This window comes from Cucurbita pepo, chromosome LG11 (assembly GCF_002806865.2).
Source record: "Cucurbita pepo subsp. pepo cultivar mu-cu-16 chromosome LG11, ASM280686v2, whole genome shotgun sequence".
NCBI classification, from domain to species: Eukaryota; Viridiplantae; Streptophyta; class Magnoliopsida; order Cucurbitales; family Cucurbitaceae; genus Cucurbita; species Cucurbita pepo.
Genome location: NC_036648.1, coordinates 6,519,445 through 6,536,856, shown reverse-complemented (window position 1 = coordinate 6,536,856; position 17,412 = coordinate 6,519,445). Strand labels below are relative to the sequence as shown.

Genomic DNA, 17,412 nt, shown 5'->3' with positions numbered 1-17,412 from the left:
TATATATATATATATATATATATATATATATATATATATATATATATATATATATATATATATATATATATATATATATAATCGAAGAAAATATGTGAAGAAATACCTTTACAACGGATAGGTTGAAGTCCGGTGGTGGGTGGCGGCGCCGTATCTTCCATGGCGGAGCTGGGGGAGAAGTTTTCCGGCAACTGCTGTGTGTCGTCCTTCCAGACAGATGTTTAGGAGCTCAATGAAAAATGGCGATTTCAAAATACATAATTTATACCAATTTCAAACCCTCTCTTTTACAAAATAATGAAACTAAATCCTATTTTTTAGGAATAACTAATAAAAATAGATTTAAATTGTTGGAATTTATTACAAATTTAGGATTCATTCTGGTTTTCCTCCCCTCAAAATTTTTAAATCTTCCATTAATAAAATATTACATTCAATTACTTTTCCTATTTTTTTAAAAAAAATTATTATTTTCCTATTTTAAAATATATATATATTCTCTGTCTATCAATTCGAGAATTAATATTCTAATAAGTCAATCTAACGTTTGTAACCTATCAAAGGATAACCGAAGCTCGAGCTCGACTTATCTTTAATGGAGCATGAGTTAATGTAACTATATTTTTATTGTAAAAAATGAAGTTAATTATGGATAGAACAATTTAACTAATTATATATTGTTTTAGCAAATAAATTTTAAGCATATACGAGAATAAATATGGAGATAGGATTAACGAAATTTAAATACATATGAGAATAAATTTTAAAGATAAGATTAAAATAAAAAAAAAATGGAATGATATGGCGTAACGGCCTAACCTCATAGCTAGCACATATTGTTCTCTTTGGGTTTTCTCTTTCGGGTTTTCTCTCTCAAAGTTTTTAAAATGTATTTGTTAGGAAATGCTTAGTTCCCCTTCCAATCAATGTTGGATCAAACAATTTAACCTCTTGGGATCCAACGTCCTTGCTGGTACACTGCTCAGTGTCTGGCTCTGATACTGATGTCGAATCTTATATATGGATAGATCCCTCTTGGAGTCCAACGTCTTCGCTGGCACACTGTTCGGTGTCTGGCTCTGATATCGATGTCGAATCTTAGATGTGGATAGATCCCTTTTGGAGTCCAACGTTCTCGCTGACACACCGCTCGATGTATGGCTCTGATACCAATGTCGAATCTTAGATGTGGATAGATCTCTCTTGGAGTACAACGTCTTTGCCGACACACTGGCACTGCTCGATGTCTGGCTCTGATACCGATGTCGAATCTTATATATGGGTAGATCCCTCTTGGAGTACAACGTTTTCGCCAACACACCACTCGATGTCTGGCTCTGATACCGACGTCGAATCTTAGATATGGATAGATCCCTCTTGGAGTACAACGTCTTCGCCGACACGCCGCTCGATGTCTGGCTCTGATACCGATGTCGAATCTTATATATGGATAGATCCCTCTTGGAGTCCAACATCTTCACTGGCACACCGCTCGGTATTTGGCTCTGATACTGATGTCGAATCTTAGATGTGGATAGATCCATCTTGGAGTCCAACGTCCTCGCTGACACACCGCTCGATGTTTGGCTCTGATACCAATGTCGAATCTTAGATATGGATAGATCCCTCTTGGAGTCCAACGTCCTTGCTGACACACCGCTTAGTGTTTCGCTCTGGTACCAATGTCGAATCTTAGATATGAATAGATCCCTCTTGGGGTCCAACGTCCTCGCTAACATACTGCTCGGTGTCTGGCTCAGATACCAATGTCAAATCTTAGATATGGATAAATCCCTCTTGGAGTCCAACGTCCTCACTGACAAACCGCTCGGTGTCTGGCTCTGATACCAATGTCGAATCTTATATATGGGTAGATCCCTCTTGGAGTCCAATGTCCTCGCTGACAAATCGCTCGGTGTCTGGCTCTGATACCAATGTCGAATCTTATATATGGATAGATCCCTCTTGGAGTCCAATGTCCTCGCTGACAAACCGCTCGGTGTCGGGCTTTGATACGAATGTCGAATCTTACATATGGATAGATCCCTCTTGGAGTCCAACGTCCTCACTGATACACCGCTCGGTGTCTGGCTCTGATACCAATGTTCAATCTTAGATATGAATAGATCCCTCTTGGACTCCAACGTCCTCGCTGGCACATTGCTCGGTGTCCGAATTTGATAAGATATCGGATCTTAGATGTAAGTTTTTGATCACTTTTTAAGGTAAGTTTTTCAATATTGAAAGATTACGGAGAAACTTTATACTTCAACGATATATAAATAAAATTTTTGTTGTGTATAACCAAGTGATTACAAAAGTCAATACCACTTTAATTTCACCGGTAATTCTTGAAGGGAGGGGTTCGGGTGAGGAGGAAAGCCGTACCGGACTGCAATTGTTCTTATCCTCTCACTTATGGAACATAAATCGTCAATGGCGAACGGCGGTAAGCCGATCCGGTGCAGAGGTATGAAGTTCCTTACTACATCATCTTCTCTTTGTTTCGTAATTTATGTTGTGTTTTTGAAACTTAATTTTTGTTAGCGGCGGTGTGCCAGAAGGCTGGGGAGGCGCTGGTGATGGAGGAGATATTGGTAGCTCCGCCGATGGCCTATGAGGTTCGGATACGGATCATTTGCACTTCTCTCTGTCACACCGATGTCAAATACTGGAAGATGAAGGTTCCTTTCTCCCAATGTTTTGTGGTTTTTTTTTTTAAGCTCATTTGTGTTATTTAAGTGTGATTTGAAGGCTATTTATCTGATTAATGTTTGATTTGGGACTTATTGTGGGATTCAAGTCTGATTTTGAGCCTACTTCTGTGATTGTATTGTGATTTCGAGTCTATTATGTGTTAAAAATGTGATTTGGAGCCTACATATGTGTTTGAAGCGTGATTTGGAGGCCATGTATGTCGTTAATGTTTGATTTGAGGCTTTTTGTGTGATTAAAGTGTAATTCTGAGCTTGTTTTTGTGATTAAATTTGGTATATGGAGTCAATTGAGCGTTTAAAATTATATTTTGAGCCTATTCTATGCGTTTAACGTTTAATTTGGAGTTTTTTTGTCTGATTTAAATTTGTGTTTAAGCTTAATGTGTGACCAAAGTGTGATTTTGAGCCTATTTGTTTGATTAAAGTTTCATTTTAAGTCTATCGTGTGTGATTAAAGTTTTGATTTGGATCTTATTTGTGTGATTAAAATTTGGTTTGAAACTTATTATGTGATTAAAGTGTGAATTGTGGTTTTGAGTCTATTGGGTGATTAAAGTTTGATTTTGAACTCGTGAAGTGTGATTGAAGTTTGAATTAAAGATTATTGTAGAATTAAAATGTGATTTGAATCATATTTTGAGCCTCTTGAACATTAAAATGTGATGTTGAACTCCCATAACACACCAGCCTTTTCCCAAATCTTCCACCCTTTTTACCCATTTCCTTTCCACCTAACACACTACGTTAAAGGATTAACTATCCAGCCCCTACTCTGACTCTACCTCAACCCATCTCTCCCTTTATTGGTCTTCACCACAATCCACCATCCCCCCAATTTTCTTTGCAGATGAAAGGAGCTTTGATAAACAACATTTTCCTATTTGTATTGAGATCGAATGTACGACATAATATTTACCTTTGGCCATAAATGAATACCCAATTATCGAGGAGGGCGAAACCCTATTTGTTGAGGAGACTAACGATGAAGATCAACTCCCACCGGAGTCTCCGTAAGATTGTTCCATGGCTGTGGAAACATGGGCTATGTGTCATGGCGATCCCAACCCAATCCAAGAAAGGAAAATCAGCCTCAACAAGCTTATTAGAGGCCCCAACGAATTATTACCATTGTGAATTATGACAAAGCCCCACTCACACCTTGCCATAAAAGGGTACATGATGGCTTTGATTTTTGGCTCATTGATATCTAAGACTCGAATTTCTTAGTAGAGAGGACTTCTTTTTTTGGGTTTAGTTGTATGATCTTTCTCATTTATTGTTACGATCCATGCCCAGGATTCAGAATGCAGATTTGACACTTGATGACACCAACCTTCCCCTGCATCCCTTGCGACATGGTCACATTACCTACTGCTCGCTTTTTAAGAGTGAAGACTATCCCCACAGACCAACACGAGTCTTCCAGCATGCTTTATCCTTACTCACATGCATCCCAAGAAAATTCCTATGAGGTCACCCAACATATGCTCCAAGTAAAGCACGCTTAACTTTGGTTATGATTGAGCCACTAAAACGTAAAGTGCATGTTGTTGGTATAGGTAGTGACTTTCAATTATTTTAAGCTTTTCTTAGTCATCCTATCCTCAAGATCGCTCTCATTTGGATGTAGTCTCGGTTTATTCATGTACCCTTCCTTTACTTGAGTGTCACATGCCCACCGGCTTCTGCCTTGGTTGGTCCCTGATCCACATCTTGATGAGAGAGGTATCACTCTGATACCATTTGTAAATACCCATGCTCGATTTGAAATTCGAATTCGACACCTGATGGCCCCAACATTCCCTTGCATCCCCTGCGACATGGTCGCGTTACCTACTGCTCGCTTTTTAAAAGTGAAAATTATTCCCATAAACCAACGTGAGTCCTTTTAGGATGCTTTGTCCCCACTCACATGCATCCTAGGAAAATTCCTAGAAGGTCACCTAACACAAAACTGTTCCAAATAAAGCACGCTTAACCATGGAGTTCCTATGATTAAGCCACCAAAAAAGAAAGTGCACGTTGTTGGTTTAGGTAGTGGTTTTCGATTTTTTTTTAAACTTTTCTTAGTCATTCTATCCTCAATATCGCTCTCATTCAGATATGGTTTTGGTTCATTCATGTATCCCTCATTTACTTGGTGTTACATTTATGTTCTAATCTCACCGTCACACAACACAAAAAAGCTTGAATTAATTATGTTCCAAATCACTATCATGATTTTCGAAGAATAACAAAAATCAGAAATTTAATTGATCGTTAATTTATTCCCTTTTTTTTCATTTAAGAACGAGATTTTTAATTTTATTTTTTTAGAAAAGAACAAAGTTCAATTGGTTAACTATGGTTGACCTACGAATATTCAAATGCTAGGATCCTCCGGGGATTGTTCCAAGAATTTTGGGCCACGAAGCTGTTGGGTAAGCACAAAGCCTCCATTTTCTCTGATTTGTTTTTTTAATATCTAGCATATGTACTATCATTTGTATTTCTATTTTCCAATCTAATTATCAAAGCATAATGTAACAATTTTTGTGGTTTATTTTGAAGTTTTTGTTTCTAAAATTTTATTATGATTATATTTATTATTATTTTTTAATAAAAAAATCATAAAAACTCAAGAAACAAATTGTAGATATAACCTTATAAGTAGCTTTATAAAAAAAAAATCCTTGAAAGTTTAAAGACTAAAATGAGATTAGTATGGAAGTTTTGAAAAGCTTAAAGAAACGTAGGAGGGAGCCATTTTGTCCATGTTCGAAGCATGTGAATGTCAATTCTTAAAATGTGAATGTAGTGAGAGATACATATTTGTTATTTTATCAATCAAAGCTATAAGACGTGGATTTTCATGGTGAATCATTACCATTTAAGACAAACAATGAAAATTGCCTACTAGTGTGCAAAAGAAGTTTTGAGCGAGTGACAATGTTGATGACACAATAAGGATGTTTGAGGTTGCGTGCAATTATTTTGATGAAAAATTAGAAAATTTTGAGGAACTACTAGTTGATGTCGAGAAATTATTATACTGAAACTTAATAATTTGGAAGTGTGGACGAAGCAATAAAAGTTTCACCGAGTTGTTGACATTGTGTTCTCTTGATTGTTGCTTGTTTAGAAAAAAGAAATCATAGATACAGATGTATGGCTCATTTGCGGAACATCAAGATCAAAGCATTGTAAAAATTTGATGGAAGTGACAAAAAAATGTTCCACCATTTAGTTCTTCTCTCTAAGGCAATAAGGGTCAATCTACGACGAGGAATTCAACCATTCTTGTTTACATACTAGAGTGGTTAAGCTGCTTTTTGGATAGTCTTACTAGAGCCTTATGGTTGTTAATATCCAGGCTCCATTTACAATTTTGCTTATCGTTTGACCTATTTGGTGTTGCAGAGAGGTTGAGAGTGTAGGAGACCAAGTGAGTGAAGTAAAGCAAGGAGATATTGTGATCCCAACGTTCCTGGCTGAGTGTGGAGAGTGTAGAGATTGTGCATCAAATAAGAGCAATATTTGCTCTGAACATCCTTACAAACTCTCTCAAGGAATGCCTCGATGTGGGACGAGTAGGTTCACTGATCTTAGTGGAGAGGTTTTGCATCATTTTATGTTTGTGTCAAGTTTCAGCGAGTACACTGTGGTGGATGTTACTCACCTCATTAAGCTTGATCCTATTCTCATCTCTCCCGACAAGGCATGCCTCCTTGGCTGTGGCGTATCGACAGGTAGTTCTAACGTATTATTTTTATTCATTGAATCAACTTTAATTATAGGGTCTCTCTGAATTGATTTTCTACAGTTTAAGAATATTATTTTTACACTTAAAAAATACTATTTTTATGTACTTAGAAAGCTAATTCAAACATGCACGTAATTTTATATTTTGCCTTGTTGAAAACATTTTTATGGCTGAATAAAACTATTATTTATTTTTTTAGATTTTTACTTATTTTTTTAATTTATTTTACATTTTCTTGCTTGGGTTATGGGTTTTTATTTATTTATTTTTATTTTCTTGATTTTGTAGCTATGTCAAACTATTTTCATGGCCAAGTTTTTTAACACTTATGAATTGCTCTATATTTTGAATATTTTAAAGTTTGTGCCGTTATTGGTTGACACATGAATATATTTTTTAGTATGTTTATAAAAAGTATACTTTCATATCACTTATTTAACTTTAGAGTTCGTTAATTTGAATATAACTTTAGTGGACAATGCATCATTTCATTCTTTAAGTTGAAGCTTTGTTCCTCCACCCTCACATTTACTGTACTAAAAAATATTAGAGCTAAATTCAAACTTAGTTAAGGTTGTGACCGAGTGAACTTAGTTTCGAGTAAAAAAGATTCCCACTAAAATGAAAGTTACATTACACTCTTCTAAAGTTATGAGGAGAAATTTTGTTTTTTGCCTACTATTGTACGAGTGAGATAAATTTTGTAATGTCCAAATATAAGAAGGGTACATGAATGAATTGGAAAACATTCAAACGAGAGAAATCTTGAAGATATGCAAGTACGGTTGAAAAATGTTTAAAAGAATTAATAATTACTATTTATACCAATAATGTGCTCTTATTTCTTTCTTTTTCTTTTTTTTTTCTTTTTTTTTTTTAATTCAATCATAATAACTTCCAAGTTTAGCTTACTTGTCTTAGAGTAATCATATGTTGGGTGATTTTTGGAGAATTTTAATAGAATGTATGTGAATGAGGATAGTGCATGCTGAAATAATCCATCTTAGTTTGTGGAAATAGTCTTCACTCTAAAAAAATAATTCAAGATAAATAGGTAGCATAACTATGTCGTCGGGGATGCAGGGCAATGCCATGCAATGAAATCATATCAAAATGAGAGGAATCATGAAGATATGCAAGTATGGTTGAGAAATACTTAATTGAATTGATAGTTTTTATGTATACCAACAATATGCATCTTCCTTCTCATTACTTGGAAGATCCTACATTTAGTGATCTCTTGAATCTGAATGAAACTAGTGATACAGTAAATATTATTTTTTAGTTAAGTTTTTATTTGTTTTCAAACATTTTCAATTACATGGAGGCAATTCTGCAGCCAAAGTAAGACCTTTTATTGGGCATATTAGATACATACCAGTTGTATTTGAATGTTTGAATGTTTTGATATCGAGTTCTAATACCTTATTACATACATGATTTCATTCGGCTGAAATGTTTCTATTATTGGGTTTGCATATATGTGTTTTTTGTTTGATTTTGAACATTTTGTGGATTGAACTTACGTACTTCATTCATTTTTAAACGAAACGATGCAATTTAATTGTGTGGTACTCAAACCTCAAAAAGTTATTGATTGTTACACATTTGGTTACAGGGGTGGGTGCTGCTTGGAGAACAGCAAATGTGGAAAAGGGATCTACTGTTGCCATTTTTGGACTGGGGACCGTAGGCTTAGCAGTAAGAATTTCATTATTCACTTCAAAGGCTTCTTGAAAAGCTTCATGGCCAAGTAAGGATTGTTTCGCATTCAGGTTGCTCAAGGAGCAAGAATATGTGGAGCAGCAAGGATTATTGGGATCGATATCAACCCGGATAAATTAACAATGGGCAAGTATCTTACATGTTTAACTTTTATTTTTTCTCATTTAACCTTTAAATTTTTTTAACAAGTCAAGGGTCAAATTTCAACTATTTACACTTAATTATTCGTCAAATGACAAAAATGTATGGCCAAAAATTTATCCTTGGTTGAAAAAGAAGGTTAGTAACAAGAAAAATGGATTTATATATGCTACAGTCTATTATAAGCATTGAGTTTATGATGAGTTTCCACAGTTTTTTTTGGTGCTGATTTTTTTCTTCTTCAATGCAGCAAAAGAGTGTGGAGTCACAGAGTTCGTTAATTCTAGAAGCATTGGGGATAAATCTGTGAGCCAGGTAAGAACTACAAAATTTATGATCTTAGAGAGTTTTGAAAACATGTATTAAACAGATGAAATATCTCTTTATATAACCAACTTAGTTTTTTTAATATGAAAATAACAAAACTAACATAAAGTATGTCAATTACCTCTCAAATCTTCTATCCATGCCGGATTCATTGTTTATTTTTTTCATCCTATCCCCTATGACGAGCTTTGATGCATGATTTTAGTCTGACCCAAGGTTGTCCCCAAATTTTGGACTTCGATTTTGATTAGGCTTGTTGGTCTAGATTTGGCTTTTGTCTTCATGATCATCATGATCATAATGTAGCTTCAATCATTGTTTAGCGGAGACGAAGAAGTGGATTTGGGCTTAGCCTTGACCAACGTCTAGTTTTCTGTCGTTCTGTCGTTTGCCTTCTTATACCCACTTTCAGAAGTATTCAACTATATTAAAAGTAATACTATGTTCTAGAAAGCAGGATTGTGCATTCATACTAGTCATTTAATAGACAACCTACCAATTTTTTAGGAATGACAACAAAGTAACTTAGTGATAATAGTTTTTTAGGTACTTTGCATCACGGTCATACATTTTCAACCGTGCGGTGTCATGATTTTGACACACATGATAAATCTTAAGGGGAACTCAAGCCCCATTACTATTTTTCCCTCAGCTTTGCGACTTTGTCGGACTTTAGGCGAGGTTCTCCTTCATCAATCGAACACAACTCATGCAAAAACTAAACTTGTTCGGCCATCCACACTGCTTGTGAGTGATGTTCACTTGCTCGTGACTTTAGCGGACTTGCCTCTATCTTGGGCCAAGTCAGGTGGCTCGACATTGCCTCTACTCTAGGCCAAAGTCTTTTACATGCCATGTTGCGTCTCATCTCGTCATCATGATTCTGAGCAACACGGCCCACGCTTCATGATGTCATCCCAAGTTTCAAGACGTCATTAGCCTTTTGCTTGCTTGAGAATGCTTATCGAGAATTGACTCATGAGTCAACTTTCCATCCATTCAAGTACTATCGAGGCAGGAACCCTCTTGTGTCCATGCCGAGTCATTTACGGATATGTACCGAAGCAGCCCCATATACTGACCTCCGATTCAAGGGTAGGGATGCAATGTCAGCACACCTGTGTTGTCCGACACTGTCCTAAAAAAATCCACTCTAAAGGAAGACACCTAAGATGCTCGTTTTGCAATGTTTGTCCACATCATGACACACGTATGTGCCATGAGATAGCTCACTTAGGCCACAGGACCTAGGGGTGATAGAGTCGACACCATGCCTTCCCCTATATTACATTTTGAGGCATTTTTTATTTGGTTGAAGTAGACGTGAGTTTGGTGAATGGTCATACGGCCTCGTGGAGTGTCCATCAGGTGTCTGATTGACACCAGATTTGGCGAGATTTCATCTTTCATATAGACGATTTAACTCTAGAGTCACATATCGAAACTTATGTCAAAAATCTGATTTTTGAGGTTATGGTCTAGGGCTCTATTCGATCCTCTTTGAGCCCGTCTTTGACACTCTCGTCACTATTGTTGCCTCCAATCTTGTTTATGTCTCAACTTAGCTTTAATGCAGTCTCTTCTTGGTGTGTTAGATGATGCACCGTCCTCCTTAATCGCATCACGACACTTGTCTGTCTCGGCCTTTATGTGGTCAGATGGGCGTCACTCGCATGTCACCTTTTGACTTAGTCCTCATGTGGTCGGATGTACACATGGGGATCACAACCTACTCTCTTCTTTGTACGGTTGTGACACTTTGCACCCCATAGATGATGGAGTAGTTTTCCTTCCCGGTTGGCCAAAGCATATGTGTCAGGTTAGAGTACTCTGATAACCTGATATGAACCCTCTTATATTGGCTCAATCTCTCCTGTGGTTGAATCTCGAGTATTGTGCATCATCTCCTTAACATTAGATCACCCTCCAAAGCTCCAAAAGAGAGAGAGAAAGGAGTTTAACATGTGGAGGTTCTTGCAGTTGTTAAAACTTTCAAATTCAACCTATATTTGATGTGCAGGTAATTATTGAGATGACGGATGGCGGTGCAGACTATTGCTTTGAATGCGTTGGACTAAGTTCCTTAATCAAGGAAGCATTTGCATGCTGCAGAAAGGTAATCGTTCCCTTACATGGATCATTATAGTTGGTTTCCAGTGTTTTTTTAGTTTTAACAGTGTGAGAGTAGAAATTTAACCCTCTGACATTTAAGATAGATACATAATGACTTAACCAAATTGATTTATTCACACTTGGTCATGTTAGCTTAATAATCATTTATTTGTCTTCTCTAACTAATAGTTAACATTAATTTCTTTTCCGTTAATGACTTTAGGGTCGGGGGAAAACAATTTTATTTGGTGTGGAGGACTCAGTTTCAGTTTTGGGTCTCAAATCTATAGATGTTATTTCTCAAGGGAAAACGGTGATAGGATGCATATATGGTGGACTGAAGCCCAAATCAGACATTCCCACACTCATTCAATGGTACCTAGATAAGGTAACTTTGCCCCACCTTTTCCTCTTTATCTTGTGTGTTCATAATATTGCATCAACATTTATCATTTATTGCTACCTAATCTAACTATCAAGTGCTATAATCTCATTTATTAAATTAAGAACCGAATTAAACTTTTAAAATGATAGAAATCAAGTAAAGTCGAGTCCAAATTAAGGGAACTAATTATTATAGAGATCAAGTTTTGTAATGAAACCCATAAAATAAATGTGAAATAAAAAAAGATGTGGTCAAAATATAAGTAGTAGTACCTCAACTATCTTCCACCTTTTTTTTTTATGCAAAATTCTTTGCATGGTGCAATTTTATGTATTCTAGAATATGTAAAACCTGGCAGAAACTACAATTGGATTTATTTATCTCACACGAGGTTGGCTTTGAAGAAATCAACAAAGCTTTCAATTTGCTAAGTGAAGGGCAATGCCTTAGGTGTGTGATCTGGATGACCAAATGAAGCAACCTCCTGCCTTGTTACTCAAGCAACTTCCACTCTTACAATCCCCATTTGTATTAAAGTTTAATGTTTCTTTAGAACACTTCAAATGCACTAGAAGCCCCAATGAGATATATGTAAGTACAAATCTTTTCATATCCAAGTCTCAACTGTAAAATCTAGAATGTGTGGCTGAGGGTGCATGTGTTGGGTTAAGTGATATGTGGCTGAAGGTTTGGCCTTCTTTTTTTAATGGAAAGAAAAGAAAGTCAAACGTATGGCAGGATTCATGAGAAAGAGAGAAAGAGAGAGAGCTTTGAGGGGTAGAAAATTCGTGGGTGATGAGAAAGAAAGGAGAGAATTAAAGGACATTGTCATTGACAAATTTGGAAAACAAATAAAAGAGAAGATTTACGTTTTAGAAAAAGAAGTGTATAGGTGAAGCCTTTCCTCGTTTGGGAGAGGAAGGGACCAAAAGGCAAGGAACCCGCTTGAGCAACTTGATGGCTAAGTTGGCATGACATGTGAATGATTAAAAAAGAACCGCGACCGAACTTGTGAACGTTGGTTGAAGCACGTTCTGACCAGAAGAAATTCTCTGAATTGTAAATGAGGCGAAGACATAAGAACGAAATATAAATTTTGTTTTCTGTTATAACTTCTCAGTTTGAACTATGATTTGATTTGAGAGATTCAAAAGACATTGAAATTTTTATTTCGATCTCGACACATAAAAACACTAGAATCTTGTAGAAAAGATTGATACTCTCCCCTCTTGGATTGGATTGACATTTTCCACATTAAGCGGAAAGTCTATGTGTTTTAGTAAATGGGCACCTCTCTCTTCACATATACCTATGTCTCCCTTAAATTTTGAAAAACTAGTTATAAATATACCGAATTTTCACTATGGTTAACTAATATATGTTCCAAGTAGACCACTACTAGACATATGTGGAATTTTGGGTTCATCAAAGTGTGGAGGGTGGTTGAGGCATTGATCCGGCCAATGGATAGACAAGGAACTCAAGAGCCCCATAAGGAGCAACATATGTTGTCTTGGATTTGTTTCTTTATGCATAACACGTTTGATAGTATTTGAACTATAAATCTAGTTCCCAGAAGTACTAAGCTCTCTACTATTGATAAAAAAATATTTGACGATAAGTAACACGTACATGCTTTTATCGTGAAATTGTGATTTACACTAGATTCAATCATGGTATTTTTGGGCATTGATATGAGCTTCTACGTGCACAAGAAGACTCTCTTATAGGTCCTTCACTCCCCTGCTTTATTTGTGGTGTGAACCCATGCCCCCATCATTTAAGAACTCTCATTGACTTCCTCTGTCAAAGTCCTTATCTCAATAATTCCTACCTCATTCTTGGGGTTAGTGGCTATTGAGGCTTTATAGTGCTTCAAGTGCTACTTTGTGAAAGCATTTATGAACTCGTTGAACTCCCTTATCCAAGAAGCTGGACAGGGTCCCTAAGTTGTTATCATTTGGTTCGATTTTTTCCATGAACCTCTATTTCTCTGGTAGGGATCTTTTGCCTCCTCTGCTAATGCTGTCTCTCTCTCCCTCACTTTGAGGGAACTTAATCTGTCAAACTTGTTTGCAGCTGCTAGAAGAGTCTTTGGTTTCTTCTATGGTCTTAGGGTTGGTCATTGTTGAGATAAAACTACCTTTCAGTAATAACATAAGTTGTGTTGAGGTCTTGAACATTGTTCATTTAATTTAGTTTTTCTCTCATATTGCAAATGTCTAATATGAACTCAATGAACTGCTTCATGTAGTCTCCAATTTTTCTAATGGGTTTTGGCTCTAAAACTTTGCATCTGGCTGAGTTATGACATTCTCAAGGAAAAATGGGACCAAGGTTCTTGTTTTAGCTTGTCCCATATATCTATAGTGGGCCTAACTATATTGAATATCTCTATATCGATATCTCAACCATACCTTTGCATCATTAATAAGATGCATCGTCAATAGGATTATCTTTGATTGCTTCATTGCTATGTTCATGATTTAGAAATATTGTTCAAAGTTATATTTCTAAACTGGCCAATATACTTCTTTGAAATTTTTTCATAGTGGCATGAAACTCATGAAATGAGAAACTCTTGTTCGAGAACTTTTTTTAGAAGCTATAACTCTTGAACGCACTACTCTATGTGAACAATAAAGTTCATAGAGCTGTCCTCAAAGCCAATAAGTCTTGTAGCTTTGTTCTATAGGTTCTCAACCTTCATTTGTAATTCTTACACAAAAAACAAGTCTAGTTGAGCGTTCACCACATCAATTCCTTCGACTTTATCTACAATCTCATCCAATCGAGACTCTAGGTATCAAGATGTCATTCAACTTGAGACATTGGAGTTTGGATTAATTTTCAAAATTATTAGAGTAAAAATGGGTACAAGTAAAACATTACCTGAAATTTAAAGATTTTGTATAATTTAGCCTTTATTCTAAATTGGTACATAAACCACGTCAAAATGTTCTAATCTAATTTCTAAAACGTATTTTACTAAGGAGATTATGATAAGATATGACAAAATTCATGGCTTTTTGTTGGTTTTTGATATACATGAGTTCCTCTACACTGTGCAATTCATTTTGGAATATGTGAACTTGACAGATACTGTAACTGAATTTATTTATCTCACATGAAATTGGCTTTGAAGACATCAACAAAGCTTTCAATTTGCTAAGTGAAGGCCAATGCCTTAGGAGTGTGATCTGGATGATCAAATGAAGCAATCTCCTGCCTTGTTTCTCCCCAAACTAACACTATTCCAAACTCCATTTGTGGTAAAGCTTAATGTTTCTTTAGAACACTGCAAATGCACTAGAAGCCCCAGTGAAATATATGTTGGTTGAGTTTATTGCACTCTTTGATGAACCGAAGTGTCGTAACCGATACACACCTGGATTGGCGTCTATTGGGATGTCCCATTCGATAGTCGCTAAGCTCTTGGTGAATGTGTTGTTGTCTAATGCCCATTTAAAAACCAAGGAGAAATCATCGTCATCATAAACCGGTGTCCACCGCCGTTTCTCTAGCCTTTCAACCACAGCATAGGTCCCTTCGGTCAAGAGATCGAATCTCGGGTTTGCACTCCAAAATCTGGCAGTTGGTTTCTGTTTGCTCCCTCTTTTGAACCAACCAACTTTTGGTAATTTGATGTCTTGTTGAATGTCTCCAAAGTTGACACCGTTCGGTGGAGATTCTATGAAAGGGTCTGATACGAATCGGAGTTGGACGGAGGAAAGGTCTGGCGGTGAGACGATTGGCTTGGCAATCTTTTCACCTTTGGCTATTGCTATTGCTAGTTTCTTGAACTCTTGAATATATGCTGATAGAGTGTGTGGTCCATAGAGAGTTGAGGCAGCCTGAAGATAACATGGGAACATGTAATGAAACAAAAACCAGCCTTAGGAAGAATTGTAAGACAAAAACTAGCCTTCCAAGTGCTTACTTCATATCGTTGTTGTTCATACTCTTCTAAAGTAGCGACATATTGGGAGTATGCATTTGTAAGCCCTGCAATCACAACGTGGGTATCATCATCAAACTCTCCATTTCCATTGCTAATCAGAGTTTCCTTTACTGCTTCCCTTAGTCGACGCCCCGCCATTGTTGTGAACTCTGCAAAACAAAGGGTTAATAATGTTACACTGAGTGAAAAACTTGAATTGATAGGGTCTTTGTTTTCTATTTGTACCTCCTGGTACTGAGAGTATGATCAGTTTTCCTAGCCTGAGAATTTGAATTGGAAGAATTGCTGGCTGCAGATTCACCCGTCAAAGTTAGCAATCAATTACAATAAGCATTTTTGCACACCACATCCATGGATTTTTGCACTAGTAGGCAGTGCTTGGAGTATATACCCAATCTCACCGCTAGCAAATATTGTCCTCTTTGGGTTTTTTCTTATGGGCTTCTCCTCAAGGTTTTAAAACCCGTCTATTAGGGAGAGGTCTCCACACCTTTATAATAAATGTTTCGTTTCCCTCTCTAACCGATGTGAGATCTCACAATCCACCCCCTTGGGGGCTTAGCGTCATCACTGGCACACCTCCCAATGTTTGGCTTTATACTATTTGTAATAGCTCAAACTCACCGTTAGCAGATATTGTCCTCTTTGAGCTTCTCTTTCAAAGACTTCCCCTCAAGGTTTTAAAACGAGTTAGTTAGGGAGAGATTTCCACACCCTTATAAGGAATGTTTTTCGTTCTCCTCTCTAACCGAGGTGGGATCTTACAGTATTATAGACGACTATATATAGTAAACTGAACTATATATAGTAGCTTTTGAGGATGTATGTATTTTTTGCATTATTCACTGTTCTGTACATTTAGTCATGAATATAAACCTCAAGTCAATATTCCTCCTTACATGTTCTCTCTCTTATTTTTTGTGTTCATCTAAATAAAGTGTTTGAGTTGTGCATCCTAACACGTGTGATATATTGTTTGGACTAATAAATGATATGTTGGCACGATGCGATGCAAGGAATGGATAGGTGAGCTATAAACTTAATGAAGCCAAGCAAGCAAAAATATGTTTGATTTAAGCCAAACTATTTCTTTCATACCGCCCAAGCATAAGGTTCGAACATCTCGCCCGTGTCCAACAACACCGTCTTCGGCTTCTGACACCCAACCTGAAACTCACTGGGTTTCCTCAATGAATCTCGCAACTTCTTCCACAACTTATTGATCTGCAACAAAATCAAAAAATTTCCAAGGATGACAAAAGAAAAAAAAGGCAAAGATTCAGCCCATTACGCATAGTACTGACCTGAGTATCGCCCTGTTGAAAGCCAAACACACCAGGGCCATCCGTAGTTCCGGCAGCAAAACCAGGGCCAAGAGCAGCTGGACATGTCTTGACAACATTATCCCCACCCAATTCCACTTCAATATCCGTGAAATTCAGATACACATGGCGAAAATCAATCTCCCCAGTTAGCCTCTCCGTTGCTGTTGTGAACAAATCAACCGCTTTCAAGAACTGCCTCTCCCCAATGATCTTCGTGCTTAGAATTTCATCTGGAAACCTGTGTGGCATTTTCACAAACACTTGACGTGCACAACCTTCATTGATTCAAAAGAAAGAAATGATTGTACGTAGCTTACCCAGGCCCACGACCCACGCATAGAAGATCACTGCCATGGCAAGAGGAGCGATTGAAATCGCAGGGCTTGCCGGAATCGGTGCAAAAGGCTCCAAGAACATTGGGCGTGACATCGCCGACGTTGGATTGGCAAAATGCTCCGACGAACAGAGATCCGTCGTTCTTTCTCACTTTTGATGATTGGCTACTCGTTTTGCTGCATCGTTTCCCTCCGGTCGCCTTTATCGTCTCTGCTTTCTTCATCAACTCCACAATGTCTATTTTCAAAAAGAAAGAAATTAATTGTTTCAAACAATCTTATTAGGAACAAATACACTTAAATTTGTAAAATCCTTTAGAATGGGTCAACTATTACTTTAGATGACGATATTATAGCGACCTCATCGAATAATTTTTTGAAAAACAGTCCGTTGGATTCAACCCAATTAGTAAAAGAGTTCATAGAATTGATATATTTTGGTCGTAACTCATAGGCATAGTTAAACGAGTCTCGACTCATTTTCCTTTTCTTTTGAGTCCTTTGTTCGACATTTGAGGATTTACCAATCTATTGGCACGACTAAGTTTAGGGATGACTCTGATACCAAGTTAGACGAACATGACTCTTCACAATGGGATGATATTATCCACTTTGAGCATAAGTTCTCGTGATTTTGCTTTG

General features: G+C 36.9%; 3 protein-coding genes across 4 annotated transcripts in view; 1 reads left to right on the top strand and 2 right to left on the bottom strand.

Annotated features, from left to right (window-relative positions):
* LOC111805544 (alcohol dehydrogenase-like 7) overlaps positions 1–212 on the bottom strand; it is a 5,791-nt gene extending 5,579 nt beyond the window's left edge. The window contains exon 1 of the mRNA XM_023690653.1: positions 107–212. Within this exon, the coding sequence (XP_023546421.1) occupies positions 107–161 (55 nt within the window). The 5' untranslated portion in view covers positions 162–212. The remainder of the gene's footprint in view (positions 1–106) is intronic.
* A 2,110-nt stretch (positions 213–2,322) lies between these two features.
* LOC111805508 (alcohol dehydrogenase-like 7) lies at positions 2,323–16,215 on the top strand. 2 transcript variants are annotated; one of them, XM_023690612.1, is made up of 10 exons: positions 2,323–2,470; positions 2,548–2,684; positions 5,091–5,137; positions 6,117–6,445; positions 8,078–8,160; positions 8,235–8,310; positions 8,576–8,640; positions 10,673–10,768; positions 10,988–11,152; positions 16,127–16,215. In XM_023690612.1, exons 1-10 carry the CDS (start codon positions 2,419–2,421, stop codon positions 16,145–16,147), a joined length of 1,071 nt encoding a protein of 356 aa, XP_023546380.1. In that variant the 5' UTR covers positions 2,323–2,418; the 3' UTR covers positions 16,148–16,215. The 2 variants fall into 2 exon arrangements, with proteins under 2 accessions (XP_023546380.1, XP_023546379.1); XM_023690611.1 differs by lacking the exon at positions 16,127–16,215 and adding an exon at positions 11,508–11,881.
* On the bottom strand, positions 14,225–17,185 carry LOC111805506 (neutral ceramidase 2-like). The gene is made up of 5 exons (XM_023690609.1): positions 16,415–17,185; positions 16,209–16,334; positions 15,336–15,399; positions 15,090–15,259; positions 14,225–15,003 (listed from the first exon to the last, which is right to left on the bottom strand). Exons 1-5 carry the CDS (start codon positions 16,682–16,684, stop codon positions 14,440–14,442), a joined length of 1,194 nt encoding a protein of 397 aa, XP_023546377.1. The 5' UTR covers positions 16,685–17,185; the 3' UTR covers positions 14,225–14,439.
* Between the last annotated feature and the right edge of the window lie 227 nt (positions 17,186–17,412).